This window comes from Danio rerio, chromosome 4 (genome assembly GCF_052040795.2).
Source record: "Danio rerio strain M-AB ecotype USA chromosome 4, GRCz13ab, whole genome shotgun sequence".
Taxonomy (NCBI): domain Eukaryota; kingdom Metazoa; phylum Chordata; class Actinopteri; order Cypriniformes; family Danionidae; genus Danio; species Danio rerio.
In genome coordinates, this window is record NC_141024.2 from 51,066,808 (window position 1) to 51,085,325 (window position 18,518).

General features: G+C 45.6%; 1 protein-coding gene across 5 annotated transcripts in view; it reads left to right on the forward strand.

Annotated features, from left to right (window-relative positions):
• LOC108183675 (NACHT, LRR and PYD domains-containing protein 3) overlaps positions 1 to 18,518 on the forward strand; it is a 65,516-nt gene that overhangs the window by 6,866 nt on the left and 40,132 nt on the right. For all 5 annotated transcript variants that reach the window (XM_088650124.1, XM_088650125.1, XM_087248457.2 and 2 more), the window contains 2 exons: positions 13,508 to 13,703; positions 13,790 to 15,566. In XM_088650124.1, the coding sequence (XP_088506250.1) occupies positions 13,508 to 13,703; positions 13,790 to 15,566 (1,973 nt within the window). The remainder of the gene's footprint in view (positions 1 to 13,507; positions 13,704 to 13,789; positions 15,567 to 18,518) is intronic.

The window sequence follows — 18,518 nt, forward strand, 5'->3', positions numbered from 1 at the left end:
AAAGGCAATACCGTTATTCTCACTGTCGTTGATCGCTTTTCTAAAGCGGCCCACTTTACCGTTGCCCAAACTCCCTTCCACCCGTGAAACAGCGCAAGTTATTATTAACAACGTGTTCAGAATTCACGGGTTACTTGTTGATGTTCTATCCCAGTGGTTCCCAACCTGGGGTCCGCTGACGTGCAGTGAGAGGTTTGCGTCTTTAATAAACTACGGCAGTTTGCGATCAATGAACAGTAAGAATGATTAATAAATCCATATGAAACAACCACTTAAAAGTCACGTCTCGCTTTCAGTTTCGTGCTTTGGCGCGTTTTGTCTCTCTCTCTCTCTCTCTCTCTCTCTCTCTCTCTTTCTCACTCATGCGGACATGCACTGTGCTCATGAGGAAACGCTGCTTTTTGATATAGTGCTTTTCTTGCTCCCGAATACAAATAATTTTTCAAGTATTTGTTCGAATCAAGTATTTGTAAAAACACGCTATTCGTGCCTTTCCGAATACCATATTCGGGTTCGGCTCCACCCTTAATATATATATATATATATATATATTGTCACGGGGAGAAGAATCACACAACAAGTGAGAGCTCATATAAGTGCCCCGGAGGGTGGTTTATTTACAAAAGGTTCTTCCAGTGGTGAATTTAGGTTGGTGGCTTGTGTGCTCTTTGTGCTCCTTTCCCAGTGTGACAGTGGATTATTGAAGTGCCTCTGTGGTTCCGGTAGGTTCTCAGCTGCTGTCTGGGAAAATAGAGAGAGAGCGAGTTAGTGCTTGTTCTCCTGGAGAGACTTCTCCCCGTTCTGCTGTGTTGCTGCAGTTTAAATGCAAGCCGGCTGATGGGCTGCAGCTGGGGCCGATCAGTCTGAGTTGAGGGCTTGCAGGTGTTTTTCCTTAGTTTCCTGGGCGACGCTGATGATCCTTTGGGACGCTCGTCACATTCCCCCCCCCTAAGCGTCGTCCTGGTCCGAGGGGTGATGTGAGCCAGTAGGGGTAATTTAGGGGTTGGGAGGGGAATGACCCCTGACAGACCTGCAAAAGCTGCCCAGACCCGAGAGAGGCCATCTGCATTGGCGTTAGCGGCTCCAGCCCGATGACGTACCACAAAATGGAAGTCCTGGAGAGCGAGGAACCACCGAGTCACCCTGGCGTTAGTATCTTTGGCCCGGGCCATCCATTGTAGGGGAGCGTGGTCAGTGACAAGGGTAAAGCTGCGGCCCAGGAGGTAATATCGCAGCTCCAGAACTGCCCATTTTATGGCCAGAGCTTCTTTCTCCACTGTTGCGTAGTTCTTCTCGGCTGGGAGCAGCTTCCTGCTAATATACAAGATTGGGTGTTCCTCACCTTCCTGTATCTGGGACAGGACTGCTCCTAGTCCTGTGTCCGAAGCATCAGTTTGCAGCAGGAAGGGGCAGGCGAAGTCCGGGGCCCGAAGAACTGGCTCAGATGTCAGTGCCATTTTTACTTTGTGTAGTGCCTCTTCTGCAGCAGTCGTCCAACAGATCTTCTCAGGCTGCCCCTTCCTGGTCAGGTCTGTAAGGGGGGCGGCTAGAGAGGCAAAGTTAGGTATGAAGCATCGATAATATCCCGCCAACCCCAAAAAGGCTCGTACCTGGGTTTTTGTTTCCGGCTTTGGTGCATTACGAATTGCTTCCACCTTCTTTTCTTGGGGCTGGATTAGCCCTCGTCCCACCCGAAAACCCAGATATTTGGCTTCATGGAGCGCAAGGTGGCATTTGCGGGGGTTGGCGGTGAGTCCAGCCCTTCTGAGTTCTGACAGCACTCTCCGCAGGCGATCTAGATGGTCTTCCCATGTCTCAGAATGAATGACAACATCATCCAGGTATGCGGCAGCATAGGCTTGGTGAGGGCGAAGGACAATATCCATGAGCCGCTGGAAGGTGGCGGGAGCTCCATGCAGGCCGAAGGGAAGGGTCCGGTATTGCCAGTGGCCACTAGGGGTAGAGAAGGCGGTCTTGGCTTTGGCTTCCTCAGATAGGGGTACTTGCCAATAACCTTTGGTTAGGTCCAGGGTTGAGATGTACCGGGCCCTTCCCAGGCGATCCAGCAGCTCATCCACCCGAGGCATGGGATATCCGTCAAACTCTGAGATCTCATTGAGCCTTCGGAAGTCATTGCAGAAGCGGAGAGTGCCGTCAGACTTTGGTACCATTACGATTGGGCTGGACCATGGACTGCGTGACGGCTCAATCACCCCTAACTTCAGCATTTGTTCTACTTCCTCTTCAATAGCCTGCCGACGAGCTTCAGGGACCCGGTAAGGCCGTTGTCGAATGATGTTGCCAGCTGGAGTGTGGATATCATGCTTGATAATGTTCGTCCAACCCGGGAGTACTGAGAACACATCAGAGAACTGACTGACCAGGTGATGGAGCTCTCCCTTTTGGATAGCCGAGAGGTGAGGGTTGACATCTACAACCACGGGATCGGAGGTGGCGAGGGCTGCGAGTTGGTCCCTGGTACCCACCCATTTTTTTAGAAGATTGATGTGATACAGTTGGTCAGCTCTTCTTTTTCCAGGTTGCCTCACCCGATATGTGACTGGCCCAATTTTTTCCAGAATGGTGAAGGGGCCTTGCCAGGTGGCAAGAAACTTGCAGGCAGCATTCGGGATCAGGACCATCACTCGATCTCCGGGCTGGAACTCCCGTGGTTGGGCTGCCCGGTCATAGTGGCGCTGTTGGGCTTGTTGGGCTTTGACCAGATGCTCCCGGACTAACGGCATGACCCGGTCGATCTTCTCCCTCATCTGTCTCACATGCTCAACTATGGACCGATGGGCTGCCGGCTGCTGCTCCCAGGCTTCCTTAGCCACATCTAGAAGGCCCCGGGGCTGACGGCCAAAAAGGAGTTCGAAGGGGGTGAAGCCAGTTGAGGACTGGGGCACTTCTCGTATGCCGAAGAGGACATAGGGCAGCATGAGATCCCAGTCACGTTTGTCTTCAGCCACTACTTTCCTTAGCATTTGTTTTAGCGTTTGGTTGAATCGTTCGACCAACCCATCTGTCTGTGGGTGGTACACTGTGGTCCTTAACTGCTTCACCTTCAGTAGTCGGCAGAGGTCAGCCATTAACCGAGACATAAAGGGGGTACCCTGGTCAGTCAATATCTCTGCTGGGATACCGACCCGGCTTGACAGGAGGAAGAGCTCCTGGGCAATGGCTTTAGAAGTGGCTTTCCTGAGGGGGATTGCTTCTGGATACCGGGTGGCATAATCAACGATCACCAGAATATGCTCATGTCCCCGGGCCGACTTTGGCAACGGCCCAACCAGGTCCATCCCGATTCGCTCAAAGGGCACCTCAATGATGGGTAATGGGATCAGCGGGCTAGGGGGAGGCTTTCTGGGCGAGGTCACCTGGCAGGTGGGGCAGGCTTGACAGAATCGTTTTATATCAGCTTCCAGACCCGGCCAGTGGAAGCGATCCCGGATCCGCTGTGTGGTGTTCTCAACTCCAAGGTGACCGGCCATCGGGTGGGAGTGAGCCAGGTCCATCACAGTTTCTGTCTTGGCACGGGGCACCACAAGTAGCTGTTTCACCTCCCCCCTTCGCTGTGCGACGCAGTACAACAGGCCATTTTGAACTACAAAGTGCGGGAGAGGATGGGGTGATGGTTGAGTGTCTTGGCCCTCAATGACACGCACCTGGGTCCAACAATGTTTCAGCCGGTCATCATCCCGTTGTTCCTTAGCAAAGGAGCCCCCTCCCGTTACCTGCTGGAACACATCATAGAACAGATTAGAAGATTGGGGAGGGGGCTTACCGTCTCTCCCGCTGTCTGTGGCTACCAGTGCAGGCCGCTGATGAGGTCCTCGGCTGGCTCTCCATCTTCGGCGGCTTACTTGAAGGCTGGCAGGCTGCATTGTGGTCGCAAGCAGGCGGTCAAACCCCGGCCAGTCTCTTCCGATAAGGGCTGGGACCGGGAGGTCCTCCACAAGTCCCACCTCAATAGACCAAGCCCCCGGGGCTGCAGAGATTGTCACCCGTCGAGCCGGAACTTGTCGGGTGTCCCCATGGACACAGGTGATGGGAAGGAATGTTTTTGTGTTTCTACGTGGGGGTAGGAGATGAGTTTGAACCAGACTTACTGCACTGCCTGAGTCAAGAAGGGCCCGAAGCGGTTTTCCATTGACCTTGATGTCGGCCTCAGGAGCTCCATATGGTGGGTCACTGTGAACAATACAGCCTGCCAACCATCCTCGCCCAGGCTGCGGGGGATCCGCAGATGGCATAGGCTCATCTCGTGGAGAGGGTGCTGCTGGCCTGTTGACTGGTCGTGAGGGACCCTCTGGTGTGCGTCGCTCCTGGACCACCCTCCGGGGGAACGGCACCATCCGCTCCCCTCCATCACGTTGTTGGGTTGCATCCGCCAATTCGATGGCCTCCACCAGGTCCAGTGAGGTTACGGGGTTCCTCATACCGACCGCCCGTCGGTGTGAGCGAGGGAGAGCTCGAAGCACGCGATCCACAATCACACGTTCCGCTACCTGTTCCGCTGTGGGACTGCCCTCCAACAACCAGTGGTGTGCCAATCGTGTGAGTTCTGCTATCTGGGCACGGGCTGGTGCTCGGGGTTTATACTCCCATTCAAAGAAACCCTGGGCTGCACAGATTGAGGACAATCCCAACCGGCTCAGGATTTCTCTCTTTACATCTGAATACCTCTCTGCTGAGGCCGTAGGGAGAGAGAAGTAAGCACGTTGGGCCTCGCCGGTTAACAGGGGGGCCAACACCTGAGCCCAGTCCTCGGGTGGCCATCCTTCACGATGGGCTGTGTTTTCAAACATTTGCAGAAAAGCTTCCACGTCATCGTAAGGAGTGAGCTTTGGCAGTATTTTTGTGGCCTGGGCACGGGGGTCTGGTAGCGGAATGCTTTGGGCGGCAGCGGCATGGAAAGCAGCGAGTTCCTGCTCAGTATTGCCTTGGCGTGTGGCAAGGTGCTCCACAATTTGTTGTTGGCGGATGCTAACCTCAGTGAGACGTTGGAGAATCTCTTCCATACTGGGAGGGGACCGGGGGCCGTTCACCTGAAGATTATAGAGAAAAGCAACCAAAATAAATAAATATAATTCTAAATAAATAACTAAATAAATTGTAGGAGCCACACTAATGAATCACCAAAACTGGAAAAAAAAAAAAAAAAAAAAAAATTTATTTTTTTTTATTTTTTTTTTTATAAATACTCCTAATAATAATTATGGTGTGGGGTAGGAGATCGCTTATCTGTGATTCTTCTCTGTAATTGCCCGCATTCTCCACCAGATGTCACGGGGAGAAGAATCACACAACAAGTGAGAGCTCATATAAGTGCCCCGGAGGGTGGTTTATTTACAAAAGGTTCTTCCAGTGGTGAATTTAGGTTGGTGGCTTGTGTGCTCTTTGTGCTCCTTTCCCAGTGTGACAGTGGATTATTGAAGTGCCTCTGTGGTTCCGGTAGGTTCTCAGCTGCTGTCTGGGAAAATAGAGAGAGAGCGAGTTAGTGCTTGTTCTCCTGGAGAGACTTCTCCCCGTTCTGCTGTGTTGCTGCAGTTTAAATGCAAGCCGGCTGATGGGCTGCAGCTGGGGCCGATCAGTCTGAGTTGAGGGCTTGCAGGTGTTTTTCCTTAGTTTCCTGGGCGACGCTGATGATCCTTTGGGACGCTCGTCACAATATATATATATATATATATATATACTGTATGTGTGTGTTTGTGAAATATTGATATATAATATGTATAGAAAATATAAATTAATCAGTTTTAACTTGTCTTGGCCATCAATAAAACCAAAATTTAGGTAGGCTTTGTCATACTGTCTAATCTTTTTCTTCGCCTATAAAGAATCCCTGCATTTACGTTTCTTTGCCGATTTTGTTTTGATTTTGCCTTTACGACACATTGACAAGCACATTGCGTGAGTGAGCTAAATTTAAATAATTATTTAAAGTTATTCATTTTAATTATTTTTACTATTATGTTGTAATTTTAAGCATGTGTTTTGATATATATATATATATATATATATATATATATATATATATATATATATATATATATATATATTTTTTTTTTTTTTTTTTGTACTTAAAAATACATATATAATAGTAGGGCTGCTCGATTTTGTGAAAAATCATAATCACGATTATTTTGGTCATAATTGTAATCACGATTATTCAAAACGATTATCAGTTAAAGTCAATATTATTAGCGCTCTTGAGAATTTTTTTATTTTTATTTTTTATAAATATTTCCCAAATTATGTTTAACAGAACAAGGAATTTTTTTACAGTATTTCCTATAATATTTTTTCTTCTAGGCTTATTTGTTTTATTTTAGCTAGAATAAAAGCAGGTTTAAATATTTTGAAACCAATTTAAGGTCAATATTATTAGCCCCCTTAAGCAATAAATATTTTTGATTGTCTGCATAAAAAACTACTGTTATACAATGACTTGCCTTATTACCCTAATTAAGCCTTTGAATTGCACTTTAATCTGAATGCTTGTATTTTGACCTGTCATCATAGCAAAGATAAAAGAAATCAGTAATTAGAAATGAGATATTAAAACTATTATGTTCAGAAATAAGTAAAAAAAAAAAAACTTCTTTCCATGAAACAGAAATTGGGAGGAAAAGGGTTGCTAATATTCAGGAGGGCTAATAATTCTGACTTCAAGTGTATACATACAGTTATTTTCCACCCTGCAAAGGAAAGAGAAATAAATACAATAGAACAAAAATATTAAACAAACTGTGCTTTAAGCATATTCACTGTAAGAAAAACACAGCAGTCCTTCAGTCAAGACTAGTGAGGGATTTTCTCGTTGTTTGATTAATAATCATTAAAACAGGCGGCAGCAGGAATATTTCTCGCTGTCTCTTTAGTTTCTCTTTCACGTGTCTTTTGATCCTCAACTCGTTTATTACACAAATGATGGTTAATATAAATAATCACTAAACATCGTGTTTTGACACCTATTTGACCGTTAAAGCGCTCACGTTAATGACTTTAGATGTCTGCGCTCCTCTGCTCGTCTCAGTGTGCGAATGAGAGCGAATGCTTCTGGCTGCGTGTGCGTGCTGCACACACACATAAGCACGCGCTCGTTCGCGCTTTTAAGACCAACAGTGTACAACTGGAAAGGTGGCGGTATATGAGGCAATAATCATTTATCTCGATTAATGCTTTTTTTTATAATCGTTTGAAATCGGATTTTCGATTAATTGTACAGCCCTATATAATAGTGGAGCATTTTTATGCTTTTTTCTACCTCAACACTTATCCTCTCCCGCGCCCCCCTTGTGAACTCTGGACCCAGGTTGGGAACCACTGGGATAGAACATCAACAGGTAACCCGTGAATTCTGAACACGTTGTTAATAATAACTTGCGCTGTACCACGGGTGGAAGGGAGTTTGGGCAACGGTAAAGTGGGCCGCTTTAGAAAAGCGATCAACGACAGTGAGAATAACGGTATTGCCTTTTGACGGGGGGAGACCCGTTACTGCCCGTTAACCCGTTAGACCCGGGTTAATGCCCATAGACCCGTTAACGTCCTCCTAATGCCTGGATGAGCCGTTAATTTAGAAGTGTGTCCCCAACGGAGGACAGCAGCGCGTAAAGGTCTGGTGACAAAGAGCTTACCCGATGGACAGTTACGAGGAGCTTGGGTGTGAGTTCTCGATACCCCAGGATACGGCCCCTACTACCATATCAACAGGTATGATGGGTTCGGAGAGAGGTTTATTTTCTAAAACCGCAAATTGACGGGAGAGTGCATTCGGTTTGATATTCTTGGTGCCCGGGCGATAAGAAATGGTGAAATTGAACCGATTAAAAAATAGTGCCCAACGAGCTTGACGTGCGTTAAGCCTTTTCACAGATCGAATATATTGAAGGTTGCGGTGATCCGTCCATACAATAAACGGGATAGAGGCACCCTCAAGCCAGTGACACCATTCTCCGGGCGCGAGACGGATGGCAGAAGTTCGAGATTACCGACATCATAGTTGCGCTCAGCCGGAGTGAGACGATGCGAAAAGAAAGCGCACGGGTGAACCTTTTTATCTTCCGCGGAGCGCTGGGAAAGTACGGCGCCTACACCTACATCGGAGGCGTCAACCTCCACTATGAATTGTCTCTCGGGATCAGGGGTGATGAGAATAGGGGCGGATGCGAACATCCTTTTGAGACGGTCGAACGCCTGTTGTGCAGAATCAGACCATTCTTAACGAGTTTTGGCCGATGTAAGTGCCGTGAGAGGAGCAGTGATCTGGCTAAAGTTACGAATAAAAGTTGGAAAATCCTGAGAAACGCTTGAGAGCGACGCAAGACTCGGGCTAATCCGTAACGCCGCGAAGCTTAGCGGGGTCCATAATAACGCCCTTATCCAAGATTATATACCCGAGAAATGGGACAGAGCGAGTATGAAAATCACACTTTTCTGACTCGATGAAAAGACGGTTCTCCAACAGACGTTGGAGCACACGGCGTACATGCTGGATGTGAGTAGGCAAATCTGGCAAAAAAATGAGGATGTCATCTAAATAGACGAAGACAAAAATATTGAGCATATCACGAAGTACGTCATTTATGAGTGCCTGAAATACAGCGGGAGCGTTTACCAGCCCGAAGGGAAGAACCCGGTATTCAAAGTGACCGAAGGGTGTATTAAACGCCGATTTCCACTCGTCTCCAGCCTTAATTCGCACAAGGTGATAAGTATTGCGCAAGTCTAATTTGGTGAAAATGCGAGCCCCTTGAGGGATATCGAAGGCAGTCGACATAAGCGGTAATGGGTACTTGTTCTTAATAGTGATCTCATTAAGTCCGCAGTAGTCAATGCATGGGCGTTAAGAGCCATCTTTCTTTTTGACAAAAAAGAAACCAGCACTGGCTGGAGAGGATGACGGAACTATAGTACCCGCGGCTAGAGACTCGGATAAATATTTATCGAGCGCCTCTCTCTCGGGTGCGGATAAGGCGAAGAGACATCCCCGAGGAGGAGTGGTACCTGGGAGGAGATCAATACTGCAGTCATATGGTCTTTGAGGAGGAAGAGCTTCGGCCCGGGACTTACTGAAGACCGCTCGCAGATCGTGGTAAACTTCAGGAACACCTGATAAATCTACAGGCTCCTCCTGTAACACAGAGGGAAAGGAGACGGGAGACACAGCAGATACAAGACAATTTGCATGACAGAACAGATTCCATGAGACAATAGATCCCTTAATCCAGTCTATTTGAAGATTATGTTTAACTAGCCAAGAATGGCCCAAAACTATAGGTGTAGAAGGGGAACAAATAACAAAAAAGGTTAAAGGCTCTCGATGATTGCCAGAAACATGTAAACTCACTGGAAAGGTTGAGTGAAATACTCTAGACAAGACATGGCCATTTAGGGCATACACAGTGGGCGGGTCCCTAAGAGGCTGGAGTGGAACTTTATGTTTTGCAGCAAAAGACTCATCTATGAAACTTTCCTCCGCGCCGGAATCCAGCAGCGCAGAGCAGGAAACTGAGGACCCCTCCCAGCAAGGTGTAATAGGTAACAAGGTCCTAGTCGGAGCGTTAGGGGACTGTGTAGAAGCGTTCACCATGAGGTCCCGACTCACTGGCGAGTGTTGGCTTTTACTGGGCACATGGAGAAAAGATGCCCAGAACCTCCGTTGTCTCTCGGAGGGAGACAGGTGAACCCCTCCCACCTCCATGGGAACTGAGGAGGAAGCGCGCCTCTCGAGAGGTTTGGAGTCCTGCGCTGAGGAAACCCCTCTGACGTCAGTGTGTGGAAAGCGAGCGCGTCTACGCATCGCCAGGCGCTTGTCCATCCGGATGGAGAGCTCAATCAGAGAGTCCAGGTCAGCGGGAAGATCGTGAGCGTAGAGTTCATCCTTTAACAGAGCGCTCAACCCATCCAGGAAGCGAGCAGAAAAGGCGGCTTCGTTTTACCCGCAAGTAGTGGAGAGGGTGCAAAACTCAATCGCATAATCGGTTACGGGGCGGTGACCCTGGCGGAGAGTGGATAGAAGACGTGATGCTTCCCGACCATGAACCGAACGATCAAAGACCTCAAGCATCTCTTCTTTAAAGGCGTCAAAGTGAGTACAAATCTCCGACTCGGCTTCCCACAAAGAGGTTCCCCATTTCCTCGCTCTGCCCGACAGGAGAGAGATGACGTATGCGACACGGGCTCGATCCTCAGCATACGTATAGGGCTGCAGGGTAAACACAACCTCACATTGGGTTGAAAAAGCACGGCACTGTGTTGGCTCACCCGCGTAAGTGGATGGATTATTGACCCTCGGCTCTGAGGAAAGGCGGGCCGGCTGTGGGGATCCCGGGTTGTGACGTAGCGTGTGAATTTGACTGGATAGGTCCGCTACTTGCGCGGCCAGGCTCTCTACAGCGTGTCTTGCAGCGCTGAGCTCTTCGGCGTGTCTGCCCAACATCGCTCCTTGATGTTCGACCACAGAGCGGATTGGAGACTCTTTCGCTGGGTCCATGGTTGGCTTGTTAATTCTGTCAGGAAATATGGAGACCCAAGCGCAAGGGAGAAGTTCAAAGGATTTATTGAACAGAAATAAATCAACAATTATAACAGGTGAAACTGCATACAAATAATAATACACAAGAGGGAGACAGAGAAGTCACAAAAAAACCCGACATTCATCCAGTGTGAAATGTCCAACAGGCAGGCTGAGATGCGAGCTGGAACCGAGGGATCATCAGGAAGAAAAGAGAGGTATAGCTGGGTATCATCAGCACAGCAGTGGTAGGAGAATCCATGTCTCTGGATGACTGGTCCTAGAGATGACGTGTAGATGGAGAAGTGAAGTGGCCCAAGAACAGAGCCTTGAGGTACCCCAGTGTTTAGATGCTGTAGGTTGGACACTTCTCCTCTCCAAGACACCCTGAATGACCTGTCAGAGAGGTAAGATCTGAACTAGAGATGCGCGGATGGGCTATTATTTCATCCGCAACCGCATGACAAAATTCATCATCCGTCCGCCATCCATCCGCAGTAACATTTTTGACCAATTTTTAAAACCGCACCCGCCCGCCATCTTCTGATTGGGCTCTTTATTTGAATGGCTTATTCCTTTTTTTTATTAAATGAATGTTTCTTTATTGATCATTATAGAATGACTTTAATGTAGACATGCAATTAATCCAAACGTGCAAGTCATTAATTGACGACGCTTTGAAGTTACGCTAAAGATACGAGGAAGTGTCTTTTCACTTGGTTCGATTCCTCGGTCCTTCAGTCTTTTTGCGTCCTTCCCTCGTAACGTTATCCCGGTGGGGTGGAAACACGAGGAAAGAAAGCAAGGAAAGGAAACGAGGATGCACAAATAAGAAATGAGAACCACCCGAGCTCTCAGAATATCAGCAGTAAACTCCGTCTCCAATCGGCGCACAGGGACAAAAATAAATAAATAGCCTAAATTAAACGCACTGTACTGTACAACTTTTTTTTTTTTTTATTGTAGCCTAATAGAAAACGCATTGACGCATCATTTCAACATGCTGCTATTTAGCCTACTACTAAATGCCTATTTCACTTAATTTTTTTGTAAATAGATAGAATAATAAGTCATTTACATTATAGCCTAATAATGTTTACATTTGTAGTTGTCCATAGCAACCCCAAAAACGTACCTGCTTGCCTTGCACATCTAATTAAATGGGCACAGTTTTTCGACTACTTTTTATTTTTTGCTGTGGATGTTATTGATCTGAAATCGGAAACAACACAGTTCTGCGACACAGATGAACCTTTATTGATATCTCTATCAGACAATACCTATTTTATATGCCAAAAGAAACAACAGGCAGTAAAAAAAAATATTAACATAAATATCTTAATGTAGGCATAGGCTATAGTCGCATGCTTTGGCAAACAGTTGAAAATTTTTTAATAAAATCGTCATATCGTGCCTAAGCCTTGTAGGCTCAGTCACCCCCACAATTAGAAATTAAATTAGAAAAATAGATATGCCATCCCTCTTTGAGCGAACCTGACCAGGCTAAAGTGCATGTATGACAAGTGCCCCAATAACCATGGACTTAGGATCACCCCCATTCCCCTCAAACTTGAAGCATAACGAAATAGGCTACTACGCCATTAAATTTGCGACAAAGAAATTCTGGCAAAATAACCTTAGCCTCGGAACGTCAAAGCGAGGCCAACATGTCTAGAATAGAATAGGCTAAACCAATATGAACGTAAAATCAACTGACCGAACTCAAAAGCTTATATTGAACATATGTGTAGCCTAAATAACATAGGCTAATTGGTTTAATATGCCTGACTTTAGGTCTAGTTTGATTTTTTCTTGGCACAATGCAGGAATAAAATAGCATCTGTGTCAGGATTCAGACGGGAGCGCCTGCATAGCCACTGCGCCCTGCTGCACTGAAGGAGCGCTCGCTCGCAGCACTTGTTGCTAAAATGCATAGAATTCTCTTGGAAAGGTGCTGTAGTCGGGGGAATGCCTGGCCTTATTTCTCCCAAAAGGAAAGTAGATTTTCCTCTGCTGATCCGTCTATACAGAAGTTTGTAGAGGAATACTTCTGTACACTTCATCCAGAATTAGTGTATCCGATTCCCCCTCCCATTCTGTGAAGTCAGTAGGCTTTTTCGTTGGTGCGCCAGCTATGAATATAAAAACAGTACAACCGCCCGCCACCCGCCCGAATTTAATTAAAATATTATTTTTTCGTAACGTCATCCGCCCGATCCGCGGTTTATCCGCGGAGTCCGCGGCTATAACCGCCAACCGCGCATCTCTAATCTGAACCATTGTATAACAGTACCCGCAACGCCCAGTGACTCCAGCGTAGAAAGCAGGATCTGGTGGTTGACAGTGTCAAAAGCAGCTGATAAGTCCAGCAAGATGAGGACTGATGATTTTGAGTCTGCTTTAGCCAATCTGAGATCCTCCACGACCGAGAGCAGGGCAGTCTCAGTTGAGTGGCCTTTCTTAAAGCCGGATTGCTTGTTGTCCATGAGATTGTCTAGTTGTCTAGAGACTAGTCTAGTTTTGGGCTGTTGTTAAACATCTATTTGACTTATTATAAATATAAATTTAATAATTGAAATCTGTTTGCTGGGATGCTGATGTTCCCATAGCTAAAGCCGCCATGCTGTGTTCCAGACATTTGTCAGGTTTTTGTCCTCAAACTTCTCCTGTGTGTGAAACTAGTTTCTTACAAATCCAAAGCTTTCTGTGTGTTTTGATGTGATGTTTGACTGTGAAATAACTGGAATCATTCAGTGTAGAGATATGGAACTGTCATGTGCTCAAAACCTGCCAAATCTGCTTTAGCTGTGTGTTTATCTGAAAATAACAATACCATACAAAGTTTATCAGCCAATCAGAATCAAGCGTGAAAACAGACTCATATTATAATGTCTTTTTTTCTTTATTGAGTAGTTTTTGGACGTACAACTGTATGTTAATGAATGTTTTATTCAAACAGTGATCTTCTCTTTTCTTCAATTATAGAATCTTGAGAGCAAAATGTTCAGATTTCTGAAGAATCAATTGGAAAACTTTAGGAAAATCTTACAACACAAAAACAGACAAGAGTTTATAAAGGAGTTTAATGAGAACAGAAGTGGAATCACAGAAGCAGCTCTTGATCTCACACTCTTTTTCCTGAGAGAGATGAAGCAAGATAAAGCTGCTGACACTCTTGAGGGTAAGACCTCTGTCAAGAATCTGTCAGACTGTCACTTACAAATAAGTCAAGACTAAACCTATCAGTTTCTTTGCTCCTGTGTTTAGGCGAGCTGTTCTTCATTAATCACTTTAAATGTAGCCTGAAGAAGAAATATCAAAGTGTGTTTGAAGGAATTGCTCAGCAAGGAGCCTCCACACTTCTGAATAACATCTACACAGATGTCTACATCACTCAGGGTGCGAGTGAACAGGTCAACACTGAACATGAGATCAGACAGATTGAAGCTGCTTCCAGACGTCATCAGTCACTAGAGATACAGGTTAAATGCAAACATTTGTTTAAAGCAGCTGAACAAGACGAGCAGATCAGAACTGTCCTGACAAAAGGAGTTGCTGGCATCGGGAAATCAGTCTCTGTGCAAAAGTTTGTTCTGGATTGGGCTGAAGGAAAAGAAAATCAAGACATCAGCTTCATATTTCCTCTTCCATTCAGAGAGATGAACTTAAAGGAGAAAGAAAGACAAAGTTTAAAAGACCTCATAACTCAGTTTTTCCCAGAGACTAAAGGACTGAACCTTACACGAAGCACACGATTCAAAGTCCTGTTCATCCTTGATGGATTGGATGAATGTCGTCTTCCTCTAAACTTTGCTGGTAATGAGACGTGTCGTGATGTATCTTCAGCAGTCTCTCTGGATGTCCTCCTGACGAACCTCATCAAGGGAAATCTGCTTCCTTCTGCTCTCATCTGGATCACCAGCAGACCAGCAGCTGCCAGTAAGATTCCTGCTGACTGTATCGACCGGCTGACAGAGATACGAGGATTCAATGATGCCCAAAAGGAGGAGTACTTCAGAAAGAGACTCACAGATCAGAATCAGGCCACAGAAATCATTGATCACATTAAACAGTCAAAGAGTCTCTTTATTATGTGCCACATCCCAGTCTTCTGCTGGATTTCAGCCACTGTCCTCCAGAACATACTGAAACTGAAACACAGGGCTCATGCTGAAACACTGCAGGAATCTTCCAAGACTCTGACACAGATGTACACACACTTTCTCCGCTTTCAGATCCAGCAGAGCAGAAGAAAGTATGATGGAGAAAACACAGCAGATGTCTCCTGGGATCCAAAGCTCATCCTTTCACTGGGGAAACTGGCCTTCCAGCAGCTGGAAAGAAACAATGTGATCTTCTATGAGAGCGATCTGAAAGACTGTGGCATTGACGTCTATAAGGCATCGGTGTACTCAGGCATGTGTACCCAGATCTTTAAGGAGGAGACGGGAATCATTCTTGGTACCATGTACTGCTTTCTTCACTTGAGCATTCAGGAGTTCATTGCAGCCCTTTATCAACATCTGATTCTAGACAGAGACAAGAAGCATGGATTGTTTTTACAGATAAGCAAAAATAAAGTCATGACAGATTTCCTGAAGACTGCAGTGGACAAGGCTCTGGAAAGTGAGAATGGACATCTGGATCTTTACCTTCGCTTCCTTCTCGGTCTGTCTCTCCAGTGTAATCACCAACTCTTACGAGGCCTGTTGACACAGCAGGATGACAGAGACCAGAGCAAAGAGGAAATAATTGCCTACATCAAGCAGAAACTTGAAGGGAATCTGTCTCCAGAGAGATCCATCAATCTGTTCTACTGTCTGAATGAACTGAACGACCAAACTCTGCTGAAAGAGATTCAGTCTCACCTCAGTAGAGGACGTCTGTCATCTGCTCGCCTTTCACCTGCCCAGTGGTCTGCTCTGGTCTTTGTGTTGTTGACCTCAGAGGAGGAGCTGGAGGAGTTTGAGCTTCAGAAATTCCAGAGATCAGACGAGTGTCTCATCAGACTATCAGCAGTCATCAAAACCTCCAAAAGAGCTCTGTAAGTCAACGTCCTTCTTTAATCTAAGAAGTAGACATTTCCTGAATTTAAATAATACAGTATATTATGTTATTGGTCATGAGATTTAGGTCATGACCGAAAGGACAAGATTTTGGATACAAGCAGCCAAAATGAGTTTGCTTCGCAGGGTTGCAGAGCGCACCCTTATAGACAGGGTCTGGAGCTCTGCCATATGGGAGGAGCTCAGAGTAGAGCCACTGCTCCTCCACATCGACAATTCAATTCATCTTTATTTCTATAGCACTTTAACAATGTAGATTGCGTCAAAGCAGCTTTACATAGAAGATCATAGTACATTGAAACAGTGTCAGTTCAGTTTTGTGTTGAAGTTCAGTTCAGTTCAGTGTGGTTTACTTTTCACTGCTGAGAGTTCAAACACTGAAGAGCAGAAGTCAACTGAGAGGCTTGGGCATCTGTCCCACCGGGAGGAGGTTTCGGCGAAGACCCAGGACACGCTGGAGGGACTATGTCTCTTAGCTGGCCTGGGAATGCCTCAGGATCCACCCGGAGGAGCTGGTGCAAGTGTTTGGGGAGAGGAAAGTCTAGGGTTCTCTCCTAAGACTGCTGCCCCTACGACCCGGCCATGGATAAGCGGATGAAAATAAGAAATGACATGACATCATGTTAATGAACATGAACAATATTGATATCAACTAAACTTCAAAATACATTAATAATTGTTCATTATGTAATGTTTTAGTGCTTTTTAAATAACATTCAGATTCATGTTTTGGCAGTGGTTGTTAAAGGGATAGTTTACCCAAAAAGTGAATTTACTAATTCTTACTCACTCTTTATGTATGTAAACCTTTCTAAAACTTTGTTTTCTCCTGTTGAACATAAAAGAAGATAATTTGAAGAAAGCTGAAACCTGTAACCATTGACTTACACACCAGTTGTTTTTCCTACCATGTAGGTCAATAGCTAATGGTGTTTAGCTGTCATAAAAAGACATTGGGAAGATTGCCAAGGCAGGGACTACTGGACAGTAAACCAGGGCAGATCCTGTGGATCAGGGCTTTTATCTCAAAGGTTTTAGAGAGGATTGTGTCTGTACAGCTGAATGATTTCATGTTTAATAATGTTTTTGATAAATATCAGTCAGTTTAGAGTTGGTCATAGCACAGAGTCCACTCTATAGTGGGTTTTTTAATGATGTCCTGCTGGAGGTTGGTTCAGGTAGCCTTGTTCTTCTTCTATTATTGGATCTCACTGCTGCTTTTGATACAGTGGATCATGACATCCTCATTGATCATCTTAGAAAACACGCTGGTATCCAGGGTCTAGCCTTGAACTGGTTCTCTTCATATCTGAAGTATAGAACTACAACAGTCAGTTTGGGCAACTCTTGTTCTTGTCATTCAGTTAATGTGTGGGGGTTCTGCAGGGCTCGATATTGGGTCCAGTTTTGTTTTCCCTTTCCTTATTTCCATTGGGAATTTTTTTGAAAAGCATGGCATAAATTGCCATCTATATGCTGCTGACTCTCAAATCTACTTCCCCAAAAGATCTGAGGATCAATCCTCCCTTCAGGCTTTGTTAAATTGTTTGGCTGATATGAGAGATTGGAGAACTCAGCTGCCAGGCTTTTAACAGGCACAGAAAAGGAGAGCACATTACACCTGTACTGTTTTTTCTACACTGGCTGCCAATTCAGTACAAAGTACTGCTCTATGTTTTTAAATCCCTCCATGGCCCCTGAGTATATTTCTGAGCTAATTAATATACACCAACCCGTGAGATCTCTTCACACTAAGGATCGACTCTATTTGCAAGTTTCTCGATCACGCTTGATATGTGGAGGTGATAGAGCTTTTTCAGTAGCAGCTTTAAGACTTTGAGCCGATCTTCCACTCTCCTTAAGAACTTCTCCAACTCTTGAGTCTTTTCAGAGGTCAATGAAACACTTATTTTCTTCAGCTTTTACTCGTGTGTTGTGAGCAGATGTATTTGGTTTCTTGTATGTTTGCTTGTATTCTGTGGTTTATGTACAGCACTTTGGTAGCCATTGTGGTTGATTAAAAGTGCTCTAGAAATTAATTGAGTTGATCAGAATAAACAGCAGGAGCACAGAGCTATAGTGGAGCTAGTGAAACCCTCCATGATGATGCGAGCCCACCTTTCTGGAGGTTTCAAACACCTCTAGACTGCCTGGATGTCCTTAAAGGGGGGTCTAGAGTGTGTTTTTAAGGCTTGGTTGTGTTGATAGAATGCAATGCGATGTGTGCTCATGCTTCACTTGTAGAAAATCAGCTTATTTTTCATATATCTGAGTTTGACTATATACAGCTACTCAGCTAACATGAAGAACAATGTCATATGTCTTAGTTCCTCTGAAAGGCCCGTCCTCAAGAGGCTCTGATTGGTCAGCTAATGTATTGTGCTGTGATTTGCAGATCGGCTCCACGTCACCAGGAAAAGTGTCACGGCTCTACAAGCACGCACTTTTGCACTGTGTAAATCCTATCACTCAGAGTAGCTGTTAGCCGTATCAGTGTGAGCCTGAATGAGACAGAAAATTACACAGAGGACACAGCTGAAGCTCACGCCAGCTCTCTAAAATATCATCTGACAAGAATCTGTCACACATATTCAGAATAAGCATGTGTAAGTCATATGAAACATTCTCATATCTTTAGAGTGTTAGTTATCTGAGATGTGGAAGGCAGGGAAAGCGTCCGCATAGAGAGACTCTGCATTTTTTTGCACTGAATTTTTAGCTGAATTGTTAGCAGTGCCAAACAGCATTTCCCGTTGTTGACATCCTTGTTTATGTCCTCGCTACAAGATACCGTTAGCGCTAGAAACTGTGTCCTATGTACTAGAGAAGATTGAAACTGCTGTACTTGAGACAACTGAAATGGTGGACATGGCTGTGTGGCAGGAGGCAATATGGGGGGGGGGGGGGGGGGGGGGGGGGGGAAGAGTAGG